General features: G+C 30.1%; 1 protein-coding gene across 1 annotated transcript; it reads right to left on the bottom strand.

The window, feature by feature from the left end:
* Positions 1-6,096: 6,096 nt before the first annotated feature.
* On the bottom strand, positions 6,097-10,583 carry LOC114419601 (GDSL esterase/lipase At5g45960-like). Its single transcript, XM_028385318.1, has 5 exons — positions 10,248-10,583; positions 9,288-9,418; positions 8,381-8,617; positions 6,586-6,865; positions 6,097-6,431 (listed from the first exon to the last, which is right to left on the bottom strand). Exons 1-5 carry the CDS (start codon positions 10,510-10,512, stop codon positions 6,238-6,240), a joined length of 1,107 nt encoding a protein of 368 aa, XP_028241119.1. The 5' UTR covers positions 10,513-10,583; the 3' UTR covers positions 6,097-6,237.
* Between the last annotated feature and the right edge of the window lie 10,346 nt (positions 10,584-20,929).

The following is a 20,929-nucleotide window of genomic DNA, read 5'->3' as shown; positions in this document are numbered from 1 at the left end:
ATATTTTATGGAATAAAGGCAAAACAATATACATGAGCCATTTATGTACAAGTATTTTAAATACAAATATATCTTCTATAAAAAAAATAGACATGTAAAATTATTCATTTTATTACATAGAAAAAACTTTGAGAATTGTATTTTTTTTTATTAGGCCTACAATATGAATGCATTGCCAAAGAAAGAAAACTTAGGATGCGTTTGGTTTGTATTTTTATTTTTTGTTTTTATTTTCTGAAAATTGTTTTTATTTTTAAAAGATTATAATTTTGAAAACATGTTTGGTTTAATTTCTTGTTTTCTACTTTTAAGAAATAAAAATACTGAAAATGTGTTTTCCAAAGTAAATGTATTTTTAGATTTGCTTAAAATTACATTCATTGCTACCGCGTTTTCATTTTACCAAAAATGAGATTCCTAGTTTCAATTGAAAATATTGAAAATGAGATTTTATTGTTTCTAGTTTTTTATTCGTTTGAGAAAATATTTTCATTGAAAATGAAAACAGAAATTCAACCAAACATATTTCCATTACCATTTTCTATTTCCAGTAAAAATGAAAACAGAAAACAATCAAACCAAACACTCCCTTATTTTCCCTCTTCACATTAAAGTTATTTAAATTTTTTTGGTCCTAATGCATAAAAATTGTGCTCACACAAGGACAAATTTATATTTTGCAGTGATAATAGTTGACTAAAAGTTCAATTATCGAACTTTAGAGTTCAGTTGTATTTTCAATTAGTAAAAATTATTAAACTAAACAGTTGAGATAATTTAAAAGAAAATTGAAGTATTCTTGTGGTTTTTGGTGTTTAAAAGAAAATAAATAAACAACTACAGAAAAGAGATTTAAGTGATATCAAGAGCGACCGGAGATTATAATTCACCGGTACCAATTTTTCCCTAATCTAAATTATAATGAAGTTCATTTCAGAGTTAATTATCGATTCTCAAAATCAACCAAAACCTATGATTAAGGTCTAAAGATGATTTTTGCCTTAAACGAATACTCCAATGATCATAGATATATCAATTCAAGTCAAAAGATATAATCAAGTCTAGAAATGATCAATTAAAGATTAATTAATTTATCAAAGATTACCCAAACAGTTCAGTCATACAATTTGGTGTAAAACATTTTCTACCTAAGTTTATCAAACATACGCAGATGATCACCATAATACATTTGATTAAGCATAAGAATGGTCAATTCCCAAGTAAGTGATTAGAATAAAGAAGAGAGTTAATTAAATAAAACATTAAGGAATCTTCCCCCAATCCCAGTTCTAATGAAGTTTCTTTCATAGATAATTATTGATTCCCAAAGTCAACTAAATCCTATGGTCAAGATCTAAAGATGCTTTTTGCCTTAAAATAATACGCCAATTATCTTAGATATATTAGTTAAAGTCAAATGATGACACCCTTCTATAGATACACCTTAAATCAATACGCCAATTTTTTGTGTCATTCACATAAAATATCACTGCAAAAGTTATTTATCAAGTCCCTTTCAACTATAAACCTTAGGTTATCCCCCCTCAAAACAACCATAGGATCGATCGTGTATATGTAGTATAAATTAATATAGATACACATATCTAGGGTCAATCCTAACATTAAAGACTCGGGTAGAATAATAATAAGGATCCTTTTTATACAAGTATCTAAAAATATAAATATTTATTGCACGATTTCATTAAAACTATGATACATTTTTTTGTTCAATGAAAAACAAAGTTTTCATAAACCTAAAACAGATGTATCACATATTTTATTCAATTTACTCATATGTTATTGTTTATCATATTTATTTATGCCTTTAAAAAAATTATTTGCACATAACTATTTATCTATAAAATCACCCCCTAAAAGAAAAAAAATAATAATACACCATATGTATATATAATTTTTTAATAATGATTTTATAGCATTTTATTTTTTATAACCCTTTCTCCATTTTTTTCTTCTTTTTCTCTTTTTTTTTCTCGTTACACTTATTACATCTAAACATTTTCTCTCCCTCCTCTTCCTATCTATATTTTACCACTTAGGATAAATACATTTCCCCAAAAACAAAATGAAATCATCATTTTCATTAAATTTTAAAAGACTAAATACTCGTTTTGATCATTTCATCTTGTTTTTTAATTCAATTTCATATTTTATCTTTTAAAAAGTTCATTTTAATCTTTTATTTTTTTAAATTGATTCAAAATGATCATTCTTTTCATCTAATATTAACATTGACATCGTTAATAAGATAAATATATGTGCAAAGCCACAAAATGTAAATTTCTTCCTCCTCTTCTTCTCCCTCAAATCTCTCCCCCTTCCTCCTTTCTTTTTCCTCTTCTCCCTCCACCAAATTTAAATTTTTGGAAATTCCCATTTCTCTTATCTTACACTGCTCAAGTCAAACCTCCATGGCTTCTCCCCCAACCCTCCATGGCTTATGTGCAACTCCCTCGCTCCTTTGCTTCCTCAACCCACTTGTGACACCAAACTCCTTATCCCCCAACCTTCCCCCATAAACCCCAAAAACCATCAAGGCTCATATATACAACCTCTAGCCTCCTTGAATGACAAGACTTCCAAAAATATTCTACAATCGTTGAAGAGAAAAAAGCTAGCGATGATAGTGGCCTGAGGCTAATCAACATTAGGGAGCAATGTTTGCGAGGTAGGGTGGTGGAGGGGGATTTGGTGGCAGAGGAAGGAGTTATTGGGAAGAATGAGAGAGGAAGAAAACACAAACCATGACACAAAGGGAGAAAATTTGGATTGAAAAAAGAAGGAAAGAATGAGGAAGAGTAGAGGGGCAAAGGGAGAAGACAGAGGATGATGAAGAGGGAGAAAAAGTTTAAATTTTCTAACAGTTTTAGCCTTCAATATCTTTATATTATTAAAAACGTCAAGTTTAAATGAATGAAAGGATTAATTTGAATCTATTTTTTTTAAAATCTAAATCAAACGTCATATTAGCCAAGGATGCGGAACCACGTTTACTCCAACAAGGCAACCCCCTAACTCACTGCATATATATATTAATACACTATATAATACTGACCCCCAAATAATTGTGAGGTGTATTAATCATTACACTTATTTTTCTATGAAAATGGATACATTTATTGAACTGTCAACAAAAAACATACACTCATTAATTGAAAAATTATCTTTTCAAAATAATCATCTCTTAAATCATTAATGTAATGGATAGTTTTGAAATAAAATTAAAATTTATAAAAAATTAACTAATATAATAATTTTTATTGGTCTTGATGATTAGGTAATTATTTCTTATCCATATATTTCTCCTTTCTACACTATATATATATATATAAAATAAGTTTTAACTATTAAAAATATTTAGGCATAAGTAGAAAGCTAATTGAGTAGTGCTATTAAGTATTGTATTTCATTTTTTTTACTTCAGTTTTGAGTCATTAAAATTATTATTTTAATCTTTAAATACATTTGGAGAGGCAAAAACACAAAGCTAAGTTAACACAATTTTAAATGAATGTTGGTAAAATTAATTTTAAATAAAATTCATTTTGATTAAAATTGATTTTAAAGTTATATGATTTATTTTTGGATGTTTTATTTAAGGCAAAAGTCATATAACACTTTTTCAACTCATAATGACCTAGAATCAATTCTAAATTTTTTTTCTAACGTGAAACTAAACATATACAAATTTATCTAAAATTAATTTTGGACTTAATCGATCAATTCTTTAACATGAAACCTAACATATAAGTACTTAAGCAACTTGCTTGTTTTCCTTTTCTAGTTAGTGTTGGTAGTGAGACTTTTCCTTTGAATATTATATCATATTATTTTTCTTGTATTAAGATTACTTTTGTTTTTTTTTTCATTTTATAAATCTTCTAAATTAATATCTATAATAAATTAATTCTTATAACATATTTAAACTATGATTTTTTTTATAAAAAAAACTATTGACTTCTCAAGAATAATAAAGCCAAGAGCAAATTATGATTTTCATCCATTAACTTTTTCAAAATTTTGATTTTCTTGTCCTTGGACTTTTTGAAGACTAATTTTAGTTATTCAACTTTTATTTCGTCTATAATTTTAATTATTTTTGTCTATTTAAGACATTAAGTGATGGCATAACTTTTTTAATTATTTTATTTTATTACTTTCTTGGAAACTAAATATCGTAAGAAATTGCTTGTCTAAACAAATTCTTCAGCTTCTAAAATCGATATCAAACCCAATATCCGAAATTATTGATTAGGGATAGGAGCACAAATTCCTCAACCATGGGATTCAACTTTGACAAAAGCTCTTCCAAGTTCCAAATCCCTCATATCATGCTTGAAACTCTCACCCCCATTCTCCTCACTCATGACCCCATTCATCCCATACCCATCATTTTTCAGTACTCCATTTGCGTCAATCAATTTTGGTGTTCCTTTTCCGGTTTCTGATTATATTAATTTCTTTTTTTTTTTTGCTGATTTTCTAAAATTGAGTTGTGTGTTGTTTTTGTTTCAGTGTTTGTTAGTGCTGGACTTCACAAGTGTTGATCTAACTTTTTTTTTCCAGTTCTTACAATTTGTGACGGTTATAAACTGTCATAAATTATTAATCCGTCGAAACCACTTAATTCAACCAATTTTTAATGATTTTTAACCATGAAAAAAATAATAAAATAAAGTATCAAAAAACAAATGACACACCATCACTTAACCTCCAAAAATAGACCGGATGACTAAAACATACGATGAAATAAAAGTTTGAGGACAAACATCAATCATAAAAAAATTCAAAGACAAAAATCATAAATTTATAGACGAAAAACATAATTTGATCTAAAATCAATAATTTTGATATATCTTAAACTCCTCTTGGATTATAAAATTTCAGAAATTTCAGCACAAGCTTCTAAACTTGATGAATGACTTTTTAAGAAGAAGAAATAAAAAATTTGATTTGTTGTTATACTTACCGTTATAAGATATATGAAGTATTATTTATTATTAAACTAAATAATAAAAAATAGTTTTTTTTTTTAATTTTTCGTAACATTTTTAAAGTTTTCCCCTTAATAAGATGTCCTGATTCGTGTCTGATATTAGTGATGTAACTTGTCCACCATTCGAAGGAGACCCCATTCCCATGGGGCGCCCGTGGCATTGAAGGCAAGGCAATAGCTTATCCTTTTATATTTTCTTGTGCCCTCAATCCCCACTGATTTAAGCAGACAGAAACTTGGTCCCTGTTATTTAACTATAACTGCACAGGCACACATGCATACATTCCAAGGAGTGAGATTAAAAACAAATATTTGATATAAAATTTATTATAGTTATATTTGAATGCTTAATATAACATTACACTTTAAAAAGATCCTAAGAGAACAATATATAAATTATAATTTTAATAAAAGATGTTTCAATTTTAAAATTTATTTAATACTTAAAAAAAATACAACACCAAGTCTTTTAATTGCATTTAAACAACATATTTTTTACACATCTTTTTTTTTTATAGAAAAACAATTAATTTTTGATAAAAAAATATTTATTAAAGTTTACAAGCCTAAAGTAAAACATTATAGTTTCCATGAACATAATAATCATAAATAATGTTTATGATGATATTAAAATAATATTAAGGGACATTTTATATCTTTAAAGTTTAATAATAAAATATTACAAATTTTAAATTTTGATAAATATATAATATAGTTTTATAATTTTTAATGACTATTTGTTTAATTAACTAATGAATTATATATAATAGTAAGTAATGTCCACTTAAGATTTATTTATAAGGAATTAAAGTTAACAGGCAATTCTATTTGATGATCTGATAAACAAACTACCAAGGTTTTATAGTTCAAGAAAAATATTAATCAGAGTCTCAAAAATATTGATGAAGAAATTGTTTTTATTAAAAGATGAAAAATTATACTATTCATAATTTTTTTAATAAATATTTTTTCCTTTTAATTCTTTAATCAATATTCTAAGCATACTAATTAATATGATCCATAGTTTAATTATACCGATTAAAATGATGCAAGACAAACAAGGGTGTTTGTACACAAAATAATACAGTACAAAAGAACTTTGTTCTTTTTTTTTTCTTTCTATTTTCCAATAATTCCTTTTAGTTTGGTACAAAGCTGCAAGCCTTTATTTGTTATAAATTTCTAATGACCAAATTGAGGGGGGCCAAAAAGAATATATATCCCTAGCCATTGATAAGGGCATCAATTTTGGGACGGGCTGCCATAAATAGGTCATAGTATGCCTTCTCCGTAGGGTGTATTGAATCCCAGAAGACAAACTTAGATGGATCAGAGCACACGTATGAAACCCCATTACACAAAAAAGTTGCTTCGATGTAACCACTTCCACAACAGCCACGATCAACCGCATCAAAACCTACCACAATGTACAACACGTAAAGAAATTAATTAGTTATAAGGTTATCAAATTTGGTAAGGGTGTATAGATGGCACATATATGTATAATTCCTCATATGAACAAATATATATAACCAATCAAGGGATTAAAGTTGTCTACTTAATTTAATTACCTAGATTTTGATGCGCTTGAATCATGTCGTCCAAGGGTCCATATATGTCGAGGTAAGAGATTTTAGCACTGGCAGGGTTATTATTAGAGAAATTTAGTTGCATTAAGAACAATTCCTGTTGAAGCATCATATTGTGATCTCTTGCAACCGCTGAATACTTGTCCACACAACCACGTTCGAGAAATACATTATGGGAATTCAAGGTGATCATGATCGGCAAGCATCCCATTGGAGGTACTCCAACCAAAGCTATTTTTCGTGCACCTTCTTTCCATAAATTCTAATATGACAATAAGTATATAAGTTTTTTTTTAACACAATGATCACAAAGAAATTTAAACCTGTAAATTGATGCATATTATTCCGAATCTTTCACCACTAGCTATATAAGCCGACCCTAATGGTAACAAGTATATTAGTTAATCTAACCACAAATAGCATAAAGCTGTACAATTTTTTTTCTTACCAATAGTTTGTGAGTGTACATGTACAAGTTTAATTAATTAAGAGCTATAAAACAGTAATTGCCAACTTTTCCTCTATATATCTGGGTTAGGAAGATTTAGGATGTGAGGTTTGTGATTTCAACGTTTGTTGGATTAAGGTGTGCTTGATGCTTTCTTGGTTTTCTGAGCTACCTTATCTGCATTGTAACTAATAAGACTAACTACTCACCTTCTATTTTTCATTGGTATGGAAAACTCAAAAAAGTCATTGATTCTGACAAGGGCAAAAAGAGCTTACTATTACAACGCAAACCTAACATTTGCACGGTTAGATTTTTTTCTCACTTTATTTAATTAAATTTATAAATAGAATAATAATTTAATTCAAAAGATATTTGTTTTATTTTCACTTTTAATTACAAATACTGTTTTTATTTTATTTTATGCTCTAAAAAGTTTGTATAGAAAAAAGTGAAAACAATGTTGTTTTCATTATTTTCTATAAGAATATTTAAAAATGGAAAATAAAATAAAAATAATGTGATGTTTTTGTGACTAAAATGAAAAAAAAAACTTCTTAAACCAAACGATGTTTTATATTTTTGCGTCATATTTTTTTTCATACTATTCAAAAAGGGGTTAAGGAGTATGATATAAAAATATAAATGTTGCGAATTATATATAAGGGCATATGCAATCATAAATTGTTCTTTTCAATAGCAACTCTAAGAACGACACATTGGACACATTGGAAAGTACATCTCATATTTACCGCATCAGCATCATTTATTGGGAAGAGAAATTGTAGTTTCTTTTTTACCTTTTGATGAGTCCTATAATTTGTATCCTGTTTTGTTGTCCAGTTTTATAATATTACGGGAGAAGTTGTGGAGTTTATTTATGTATTACTTTAATTTAATATATAAAAAATTAATTGATTTACTTAAAATAATTAAAAATGATAAAAAAAGAGAAGAATGAAAAAGTTTATTAAAATATATATTCATCAATTGCTTGATGAAGTTGTTTAAGTTTTTCTCTTATTTTCCCCCCATAAAATTAGTGGTGTAGGGGCATTTTGGGTAAAGGCAATATGATACGAGGGAAACATATTTTCAGTCTCCCTATTAATTATCAAGTGATCAGGCAAACTAAATGTCTGCACATTTTCTGTCACACTCGTTCACAATTTGTTGTTATATACCAATCGAACTTGTCTTCAAACAAATTACAAAGATATAATGGATTAATATAAATAAATCTTACAAAACAAACATGCTATGCATGTGTCTCTCTATATATAATATACCAAAAGAAAAAGAAGCATGCATGGGAGATCAGATTCAAACCTGTATGAAATCTTTTATGTGTTGAAGCAAGAAGTGCCCGTAGGTTAAGGGGGTGGTGTAGGTCTTTCTTCGTATTGGCAACGAAAAATAATTAATGACGTAGTCATTTGTGCCCGCGCTGATGAAAAATAAAGCATTGTTTATGTGATATTCGGTTCTTTTCTTGCCAAGCATACCCTCTAACCTCTGTTTGTATTCTTTGAAATATTCCAACTGCTTTGCTATTGGAATTACATTCTGCCCAGACAAAACAACAGAAAATTAGTTAAGAATATAATCCTATATATGTCAGTTTCCACTTTCTATTTTAGCACATAATAGCGACAAATTAAAAATGTTTATACGAACAGAAAGTGTGAAAATATGTATGTTCTATGAATATGACACAACCACTATACATGATACAGTATACTCTACAAAAATATAAAACATGGTATCATAAATATTCTATCAGATTACATAATACATATTTAGACACCCATATGAAATTTCAGCACTTCTGTAATTAGGCTTTGATCAGTGAATAAGTAAAAGCGCATGCATGAATATATAACAAGTGTTGCAAAAATTCTAACAAGCACCGATATATATATATATATATATATATATATATATATATATAGAGAGAGAGAGAGAGAGAGAGAGAGAGAGAGAGAGAGAGAGAGAGAGAGAGTCCTTGTTATATTTTGCATGAACTAAAAACCTATGCCATCCATTTGAGGCATATATACGATAAAATGATACAGAAGAAAGCCTGACACTGTCATTTCCAAGTGCCCTTATTATTTGGTGTTAAACTGTCAATATTGAAGTGGTGAAGCTGATCATAATAAGTGTTGAGCTGTTAATAATATTAATGGACACGCATAACGGAGAAAAATGAAAGTAGAGAGAGAAAGACTTATACTCCCAGCATTGGAGTGAGAGGGTCAAAGCCAGAACCAGCAGAGGCAAAACTGACACCAGTTACAAGTTCTTTGTCACTGAGATTTGGATCCAAATATGGTGGCACCAACTCTTTTAGGCCTAAATATGAAGCTACATCACCAAGCAATAATGAGATATCATTTTGCAAATACATACCAATTGATAAAATTTAAGGGAAAATATGTATTTAGCTCTTATACTTTTGATTAATGGTGATCAAGAAGATATATATATTTTTTATTATTATGCTAATTTTTTATTGATCAAATGGAGGTATATTTTTTTAATTAATTCTCATTTAGGATAAATCGAAAAAGAAATTATGATTTTATAAATAAAAATCATAAATCTTTATATAACTTTTACAAAAAAATGATACAAATAATTACAACTCTATAAAGTGAAGTCATTAAAATTTATGACTTGTTTATAAAGTTGTATTACCATTTGATAATTTTGAAGAAGAAAAATCTCCAAATGATAAAAAGGTTAAAGATACTTGTATGTTCATTAAAAGTAATTCTTAAATTTTAAAAAATTGTGAATTTAATTATTTTAGCATAGTATTTATATGAAATATTCACTAATTTTGCTTATAATTGATCTTTGTATAACTGACTAATCACTTCTAGAAAAATCTTTTCTCTCGATTACATGTTAATTTTTTTCTTTCACAACTTAAATCGAGATTTTGTATAAGTAGATCGAAATTAGTATCAATGGGATTAACAATTTATTGATATTATAACTTTAAAAAATATAATGAAAACTTAGAAATAAAAGAGACTAAATACACACCATTTTAAAATTTTGAAAATTAAATTTATCAATATAAAAGTACAGAAACCTTAATTATATTTTACCAAAAATATAAAGACTAAAAACACATTTTTCTCCATATTTAACATGCAAATTAAGAACATGAATAATGATGTTATACCTACAAAATCAGTGCCAAGCTTCCCATTTGTGAACCTTCCCGTGGGAGCTTGGTTAACAAAATCTCTACCATAGGGAGGAAAATCGCTTCTGAAAGCCGTGTCTATGAAGTTGTTGTTTCCTGAGTCTACTGTGGAGTCTCCAAACACATAAAAGGCTGGGACCTTCTTCTTTAAATTAGCTTCAATTGTGACCACAAAACATAACAAGAAAAGCACAAAAAGGTGCACACGAGAGCGAAACGAATGTGAGTTAGAGGCTTCCATGATAGCTATGAGGATGAGCAAGGGATGGACCAGAATAAATATCAATGATGACCCTCAACAATGGAATGAAGATTTGGAATATCTATCAATCTATCTGTATATATAATAACCGAGAGGGCTTGCGGATGTTGTGGAGAGTGAACTACCACCGTGTTGATCTTTTATGACCAAAACAACCCTCAAAATTATGGGGTATTTCACAATTTGTCCATCCCTAGTAAGAGCTTTTGGGTAAGCATTGGTTGAGGAAAGTTCACCCAACATTTCCACAAGTTTCGCAGCTTCTTTAACAGCCTTAATTTCTTACAAGGTTAGTGTTTTTGTTGGTGCTGTTAAGACTGTATATTGATGAAGAATAATTTTGTGTAAGTTCGGTATCATCATATATTTATCTGAGTTTGATGGATACGTACGAGTAAAATAATTTTATATTTTTATCAAAATACAAATTATTTTTTAAATAATTTTTAAGATAATTATTTTAAAAGTTAATAAATTTATTATATATTATTATTTGTGATTGAATAATTTTTTTTGCAGTGTTATTATATAATTCATTTTCGCTTATTGTATAAATAGTAAAGTTTTTCAAATAATTAACATATATTTATTCATCTAAGGCGGACTAAAACAACTTGCCACAATTAAGGATGGAATAAGCTCTTCAATTCTGATGTATGATTTCTCTTGAGAAAGTGTAGTGCAAAATGAAAATAATACCACGGAGGTGCCGGAAAGACTATGGAGACAATCGACTAAGACAAAGAGAGAGAAAGGAAGCAACTCAGACGAGGGCTAGGGTATATGATTTTATGAGGGAAAAAGAAATTAATTAAATTGCTTCAATTTCAAAGACGGTGTTTATAACAATCGTTTTTGAATAATAGAATACAAGGAAGTGCCTATTGACCCGTTTTTGTAAAGCGAATTTGACATCGTTTTTAACAAAAATGCCGTTGAAATACAAGTTATATTTATTAAAGTATCATTGCATTGTAAACAAAGACGTTTTCTGCACCACCAACCTTGAAAACACGTTGTAAAATATCAATTTTGCATATGTTTTCATTTGGGAAAAGATTGATCTTCAAAAAATAGTGAACAATCTTGTCAATACACAAATATATAACTTTTCATCAGAAATTTTAATTACACTTATAGTTCACTGTTGCTAAAGCAATCATGCTTCCTTTTGCCTAACTGACAACTTAGTTTAGTGACTCTTTTCAAAAGGCGCAATTAATCCCATGTCACCGTATGCTTGATGGTTAATGATACGTGAGAAAAATTAAAGAAAATATAAACATGTATTTATAATAAATTTTTATATCATTTTTTTATAATTAATGTTTTTATTTTTATTTATTAATTACATTATTAATATTATTTTATTTTCCTCTCATCTTTTCCTATTTCTTTCTCATTGAAAAAATGCTATTAACAAATTATATAAGATGAAACTATATCTATATTCCTTAACTTTGAAGACAATATTCATCATACTTTATCGCTTTAATTATTATAATGCTTGACTTTTATTTTTATTTAGCATATAGTTATATACTTATATATATATATATGTATATATTTAAATTTCAAAGTTATCAATTAATTATTTTTATATTTTTCCTTTACGTTAATTTTTTTTCTCAAATCTAAACTTTCATTATTTTTAAGATTTTCATTTTATATTAAAACTTTATTTCTCATCATAAATCTTAATATTTTGTACTTTTGAATGATTATATTTGTTTTTTTTTTCTTTTTTTCCCCTAAATCAACTCTATTTTTTTATTTAAATTATATATATATATATATATATATATATATATTTATTTATTTATTTATCTTATAATTTTGAATCATTTTTGCATTTTATATTATTTGAATGTTACTTAAATTGAAAAATAACAGAATAATGGCGACATATTACTAGTTACAGATGAAATAAGTATACTGGATACTTAATTTGTCTTGCATAACTTAATTTGGATTAAATCAAGTTATAACATTTATTTATGGGCAGCTCGTTCACGATCAACTTGATTTGAACTTCATCAACTGTTTGTTCTGGAACCTGCCAAGTCCTTTCACTGCATAGCATTGATTATGCAATATCGAAATGATATTGTAAGAGATCACTCATATATATATAACATTTTTAGCCACACAATCCAATAATAATACTACAAAACTTTAAATATAAGGCGTTGAATTACAAATTCATGTTCCTGCAATTTGTTTTTTCAAATGCAGACAATCCTACTTCTATCGAAAGGTATATACGATCATCAATATATGAATAGTTTGCATTTATAAGGAACCTGTGACAGTATTAAATGATGTTACGTGTATAAGTAACACAGCTACATTTTGATTGCAATATCAAACACATGCACAAACGGGATTAGTTGAGAAAGGTCAAGTTCTAGTTGTTGAGAATTAGCTAATTTATTTTAGTTTTGAGTAGGAATTGTTTGAGTAGGAGAAACAAGAAATCAGTCTAAACACATGAACTTGTGAGAGAGAAAGATTGGAAGGAAATTTTTGTTATTTTATATTGTATTTTTGTTACACGTAACCATATGTCTATATATAGACTAAAACAACTAACTAACCACCATCAACTACTAATAAACTAGTAACTGTTTTGGAATTAATTATCCCTAACACCCCTTTTTGATTCAAAAACAGTGAATTAACAACAAGAACATTACAACAATATTTACTGAACAAAACTTCTTAATCCTTTAAACTCTGAATGCCTATTTTCCTTCTCAGCTCCTTGAATCTGTCAGCCTTCAAAGCCTTAGTCATTATGTCAGCTAGCTGAACCTCAGTTCTGCAATGCACTAGCTTAACCTTTCCTTTAGCCGCTTGATCTCTCAGAAAATGAAATTTAGTCTCAATGTGCTTGCTTCAGTCATGAGAGACTGGATTCCTTGCTAGATCAATAGCAGATTTACTGTCTACTAATAATTCAATAGCCATTCTAGTAATGATTCCAAGTTCTTGAAGCAGAGAAGACAACCATGAAGCTTGACAAGCAGTTGAACATGCCGCAATATACTCAGCTTCACATGTTGAAAGAGCTACAACACTTTGCTTCTTTGAGCTCCAGGATATAGGTGCACCAGCAATCATGAATATATATCCCATGGTACTTCTTCTGTCCAAAACATCTCCACACCAATCAGAGTCTGAATAAGCCACAAGATGTGGTCTAACCTTCTCATCTTGATGTGGGAATAAAATGCCCATATTCAGTGTACCTCTAAGATATCTCAAAATTCTTTTGGCTGCAACCATGTGAGAGTGCCTAGGATCACTCATGAATTTGCTAATCATCCCAACACTGAATGCTAACTCAGGTCTTGTATGACAAATATACCTTAGACTTCCCACAATTTGTCTGAATACAGTTCCATCCACTGCAGCCTCATTTTCACACTTATCCAACTTCAAATTCACATCAGCTGGTGTAAGTGAAACATTACAGTCCATCATATTAAACTTCTGCAGTACTTCAAGTAAGTACTTTCTCTTATGCATGAATAGACTTTTCTTAGAATGCTGAAATTCTAAGCCCAAAAAATAGGATAAGGTTCCTAAATCAGTCATTTCAAATTCATTTTTCAGATTCTGTTTCAGCTCTTCAATTCTCTTGGAGTTGCTGCCAGTTATGAGTAGATCGTCTACATATAAACAAATGAACAATGCCTCCTGATCCTGGTCAATAAGCTTGACATACACACCATGCTCAACTGAACATTTCTCAAAACCAGAGTCAGAGAGAAATTTATCAATTCGCTTGTTCCAGGCCCTAGGTGCCTGTTTCAACCCATAGAACGCCTTTCTTAATCTCAACACCTTTTCCTCATTACCTTTACTGATGAAGCCGGGGGGTTGGTGTACATATACTTCCTCTTCTAAAGGACCATTTAGAAACGCTGATTTTACATCCAATTGCCATAATTTCCAACTTTTCCAACTAGTTATAGCTACCAATAGTCTTACTGTTTCCAGCCTAGCCACTGGTGCAAAGACCTCTGAGTAATCAAGTCCTTCCTTCTGCATGAAGCCTTTTGCCACTAACCTGGCTTTGTATTTTGCCACTGTGCCATCAGGTTTCAGCTTGACTTTAAAAACCCATTTAACAGTTATTGGTGTCTTGTTAATTGGTAAATCGATCAATTCCCAAGTACCATTCCTCTCTATGGACTTAATCTCTTCATTCATTGCTTCTCTCCATTTACCATCTAATATTGCTTCCTCAAAACTCAAGGGTTCAGCATCAGCTAACATCACCAAATGTTGTGCTAAGTCATTTTCTGCAGTCACAGTACTTGAACTTGCCTGATATAATTGAAAATCTTTAAGTCTGGATGGCAGATTCCTTTGTCTTTGTGGTCTTTCTACATGTAAGTGACGTGGAGGTGAATGATCATCATTAGGAATTAAGGCATTGGGATTTACCTCAGCAGCAACCTCTTCCCTCACTGAATCATCAGAAATGTCATTTTCCCAATCCAAGTTCAAACTAGTCATAGGAGTAATACTATCCTTAGACCAGTTCCAAGCTTCTGTTTCCACATGATGAACATCTCTACTATACACCACTTGTTTAGTCACTGGATTATACAATTTGTATGAACCAGTGGGGTTGTAGCCAATAAAGATCATTGTTTCACTCTTGCTGTCTAGCTTCTTCCTTTTCTGATCAGGAATATGTTTATAGCATAAAGAGCCAAATACCTTAAAGTGTTTGACAGAAGGTTTCAATCCAGACCAGGCTTCTTCGGGTACCATCGAATCTAGCTTCTTAGTAGGACACCTATTTAGCACATAGACAACAGTAGTAGCAGCTTCACCCCAAAAACTGTGTGGTAGATTTTTTGTTTTCAACATACTTCTCACTATATTGAGTATAGTTCTGTTTCTTCTCTCGGCAACCCCATTATGTTGGGGTGTATAAGGTGCAGTGACTTCATGCACTATACCTTGATCGGTACAATACATGTCAAACTCACTTGTGTTGAATCCTCCACCTCCATCCGTTTTGAGGATCTTCAGTTTCCTTCCTGATTGCTTTTCTACCAGTGCTTTAAATTGTTTGAACACAGTAAAGACTTCACTTTTGAGTTTGATGAGATAAATCCAAACTTTCCTGCTCAAGTAATCAATAAAAGAGACAAAGTATTTATTGCCTCCAAGTGAAACAACATCAAAAGGACCACACACGTCGGAATATACAACATGCAACAAATCACTGGCCTTGGAAGCAGTATATAAGCTGAAAGGATTTCTTGATTGCTTTCTGATCAAACAATTGTCACAGATCTTTTTTGGTGTCTGAATTGATGGTAATCCCAGAACCATATTCTTTGATTTCAGGGTTCCTAAATCTCTGAAATTAAGATGCCCTAGTCTTTGATGCCACAACCAAGATTCCTCATTTAAAGAAGTAGCACTCAGGCACTGAGTTTCCATTGCTGTTAGACTAACTTGAAAGGTTCTGTTTGAAGCCATAGTTGCTCTCATGACCAGCCTTTCATTCTGATCATAGATTTCCAGAAAGCCTTTTGGAAATCCTATGGTGAAGCCTTTCCCTAGGAGTTGCCCTAGACTGATCAAGTTAGTATCCATCTTTGGTACAAACAGCACATCAGTTATCATAGCATCCTTACCATCTCTTCTTTTTAACAACACATCACCTACTCCTTCAGCTTGAATTGATCTATTATCAGCAAATCTGACTGTGCTCTTTCTATTCTCATCAAAGTTAATTAACCAGTTTCTATTTCCAGTCATATGATTAGAGCAGCCTGAATCTATATACCAATTATTCTTACAGCTACTCATATCAGAATTTGTAGTCATCATAAGCAAGAGAGGTTGGTCATCAAACTTTACCTCGGTATCCTTTTTAGTCAAATGTGCTTCATCATGTTGCTTTCCTCTGCTTTCATTCTGAGTGGGAGGGGCTTTGCATTCAGTAGAGAAATGCCCAAGCTTTCCACAGTTGAAGCACTTCAATTTCTTTCTATCCACTATCTTTCTTCCACCTTTCCATTGACTGTTACCACTTCTTCTTTCTGAGTTTTCTGACTTGTCTTGATCAGATCTTTCTTGATCTTGATATTGAGAGTTCTTGTAATTTCCACCTCTGGAACCTCTGCCCCTTCCTCTTCCTCGAAATCCATTTCTTCCACCATTGCTCCCTTTCTTAGAATTGTGAGCAAACAAAGCCTGATCACCAGACCTTTCTGTGGATCTCTCCATGAGCCGCTGCTCATGAGCTTTAAGTGAGCCTTGAAGGTCTTCTACCTTCAACTCATCTAGCTTCCTGGATTCTTCGATTGCCACAACAATATGGTCGAAATTTGGGGTTAGCGTTCTCAATATCTTTTCAACAATAGATTGGTCAGAAACTATCTCACCACATGCCTTCATGGCATTGGTATGAGAGATAATCCGATTAAAGAACTGAGTTATCTTTTCATTTGACTCCATTTGCATCAATTCATATTGGCGGCGAAGAGTTTGTAGCCGGACCTTTTTCAGTTGCTCCCCTCCTTTGTTACAAGTTTCAAGAATTGTCCATGCTTGTTTCGCATTCTTTGCATTGGAGATCTTTTCAAAATGTGCATCATCTATGCACTGGTGTAAGAGAACCAAAGCTCTACAGTCTTTCTTCTTGTTGTCCTTGAACGTGGCGCGTTGTTCTTCAGTTGCCCCTTTAGCAAGATTAGGGAATCCTTGTTCCACAATGTCGTTTACATCTTGTGATCCCAACAATGCATTCATCTAGACTCGCCATCGATCCCAGTTCTTGCCGTCTAACATTGGAAAGTTCGCCGGAAAGTTTGCTCCTCCAGTTGGCCCCATGAACGCAGCGACAATCAAAATGAAAACAGATGAAAGGAATGAGTGATCCCTAGATCATGAACCAATGCTCTTGATACCAATTTGTTGGAGCAAAAATAAGAGAAACAAGAAACAAGAAATCAATCTAAACACATGAACTTGTGAGAGAGAAAGATTGGAAGGAAATTTCTGTTATTCTATATTGTATTTTTGTTACACGTAACCATATGTCTATATATAGACTAAAACAACTAACTAACCACCATCAACTACTAACAAACTAGTAACTGTTTTGGAATTATCCCTAACAGGAATAAGTGTGGATGGCCTGTAGTTGTTGTTGAGAATTAGCCAAGTTTATTTAGGAGTTACGAATTACACTCCCCTTTATTACTAGTACACTCTTTTGATTTTTATTTTCCAAAAGTACGTACAAAATATACTCCTTTTACATTATCCTCCATACGTCTTGCTCCCAAACGCTTTTAAGAAATTGCTCCCTCCGCATTTTACAGTGGTAGTCAATTGCATCCGGGAAATTGGTCTAGATTGAGATTGTTACAGAATCCTTTCTACCTCACCTAGCCTCATTATGATTCTATGAATCTCTCAATATATGAAAAATCCAAATGTAATGCTTATTTATTTGATGCTTTTTTTGTTACTATGTTGTTGTAGTTGTGAAGTATCAATTAACTAGTTGATCATGTTTAGTAGAAATTTCCTCCCAATCACTTTCATCTGCAAAACTCAAATAGAATATCTTACTTAAATTATTTGAGTCTATTTAACTTCACTTGAATCTACACAATGTTTTTGATTAATAACTAGAGGATTAACCTAAAATAAAATAAATAAAAAATAGTAATTAAAAGACAAAAAGTATGTTATTAAATCTTACTATTTATCTATCTTTTCCCTGATTTGAAACCCAGACCAGACCGACCGGTTCAAACAAAAACCAATCACGTGTCCGATCTAATGCTTCCTAAAAACTGTTGCGTCCTTAAACCTGCTCAAAACCGCTAAACTGATAAAACTTGGTGTTTTAACCGATTTAGCTTAAAACTATTTTGTTTTTAAAAAAAAATTCAAAATAATATCGTTTTGGTTTTAAAAAAAAATATTATAACTTATGATTGTTTCAAGTGAAGTTTAGTTTTTATTACTATCAATGTATGCACATTATGTTATTTTCTATTAAATATTACTAGGATATTATGTTAAAATGTTTTATTAAAATCAGTTCGAACCCAGTTGAATCATTAATCTTTAAACTAGTGTCTTTAACTGTTTGATGACTAGTCCAATTTTGAGAACATTAATTGATCTTTTCTTGATGCCTTTAGGATATTATGTTAGTGGATTCAAATATATAAATTAGAGGGAAAATTTTAAAAATATAAAATTATAACTACTTGTAAATTTAAGGTTTATTTTGGATACCTTCACACCAATGTAGGTCCGACATAGACCATGCAAGTGACACTTAATTTTTTTTCAATTAATACATGATCATTATTGGTGTAAAATTTAGGTGCATGGTTGAATTAAAGTTTAAGTTCAATTGCAAACTCAATTTGCAAAAACAATTTAAATCTTTCTTTTGCAAAACTAAATTTCAAGACAATTTTTTTATTGCAAACATACTTTTGGACGAATCAAACATGTTACCAAAATGAATTTAGTTTCCGAAAATATATTTGGCATCCAAAATTACTTCTTCAACCTCACAATCAAACATGCCCAAAAACATACAATGTGAAACTTGGTTTCGGATTATTTCCATGATTTTGTATTTTTAACAAAAGGAAAAATGTTAAAAATGCATTATGAAAAACCAACATATATTCGGTCTAGGGATATTCGGCTGTTTTTAAAATATCATTTCACCTATATAAAATAACAGCAGGCAAATCACATGAAATACAACTTCTTTCTTAAATTGCCATTGATTCACCGACAATTCTAGAAACCTACTACTACTTATCTACTATCATAACTGGTAGCTCACTGAGCATCTTTCACTTTTGCTAGTAGCTAGTCTAGACTCTAGTAGTACTAATTTTGGTAGTGTTAGTTAAAATACGGGAGCCATTGAATTTACTCACCCGCCGTTTTGCATTTATTGCACAACTGAGTGTTTCGAAACCGATGCTGTATTGTTGTAGGGTTAAATGTGATGGATACGTTTGATCCATGTTGAGCTGATCGTTTGTCACATCTCTTGCTAATTTGGTACCGTTAGTTGCCATGCAGAAGCCATTGAATTTACTCATCACCCCCTAAGTCCCCTTTGCATTTATTACTCACCCCCTTTATTGGGTAGCAACTTCGATTTGTTACCTTAGTTCCAAGCATATATCATACTAGTATATGGGTTAATTTCTTTGATTCCTTTTTAGGCAATTACACCTATAGTTTATTTTTAATTGTCGAGTTTGTAAAAGATTTTTTTATTTCTATTTATCTGTTGTTTATAACATTTAAGACAATATTAATTACTTTTTTTTGTTAATTATATCCTTAATTTTCATTTAATTATGAAGTAAGAAAAAATAAGATAAAATAGGAATCTTCATAATTATTTTATTAGGATAAAAAAAATTACTGCATTTTTTGTTTCTATGTAGAAATCTTAAAAGATAGACAAAAAGGAAAAAATATAATATCTTATTAGTTTAAAATATTGGTTAGCTAGCTTTATTGATAATTAATTCTTGCTAAAAATTTAGATGGACTACCTTGAGTAAAGTCTCTCATTTCAATAACATTTTTTTATCTACAAACCTCAAAGATAAAAATTTAATTAAAAAATTTAATTATAATTTCACTCAAACCAATAATATAATTTCTTTGATTTGGTATTAATAAATGTTATCTCAATTTTTAAATATATTTTTATTTTTTTCAATTTCATATTTTTAACTTTTAGTTTCTGTAAATAAAATGTTCTCTTTAGTCTTTTCAAATTCTAAATAATTTGATCTTAGTCTCTATCATCAATTTTCATTATAAAATGGTGACATGACAAATAATGTCCAACATGGATAACACCATATTAGAAATTTGGATGATGCCATCTTATCATATGGTTAAGAATGTCACGCCATTATGTCATTTAGCAAGGATGCCATAACATTATGACACATCATTAATAACTTACTGAGTTACTAGAAAGAAAATAAAATTAGGTGTGAGAGCCTTGTGTTGTTGCACGGATTTTAAAAAAATCAAAATGAGAAATTTTGTCAAGAAAAATAGTTTTTTACTATCCAGCACCCAGCAGCCAACAGGTGGCAAAGTGCTGGACAGTTTTTATATGTATACAGAAGATTAGTTTAAGGAACTAAAAGAAAAGGTAAAATATTATAGAAATGAAAAAAATTATTTATCTTAAATTAAATTTTAAAATAAAATAATATTAAATTTTCTCTATTTTTTGTCTCTGCATATCTAATACTTTGATATACTCAACACCCTCAAGCTTCTATAATTTCTACCATGAAAACTAACTCAAACAACTATTAATATTTTCACACTCAACAAA

The sequence above is a fragment of the Glycine soja genome, chromosome 7 (genome assembly GCF_004193775.1).
Source record: "Glycine soja cultivar W05 chromosome 7, ASM419377v2, whole genome shotgun sequence".
Classification (NCBI taxonomy): Eukaryota; Viridiplantae; Streptophyta; class Magnoliopsida; order Fabales; family Fabaceae; genus Glycine; species Glycine soja.
Note: the sequence above shows the minus strand (reverse complement) of the source record. Positions and strands in the feature narration are given on the sequence as shown.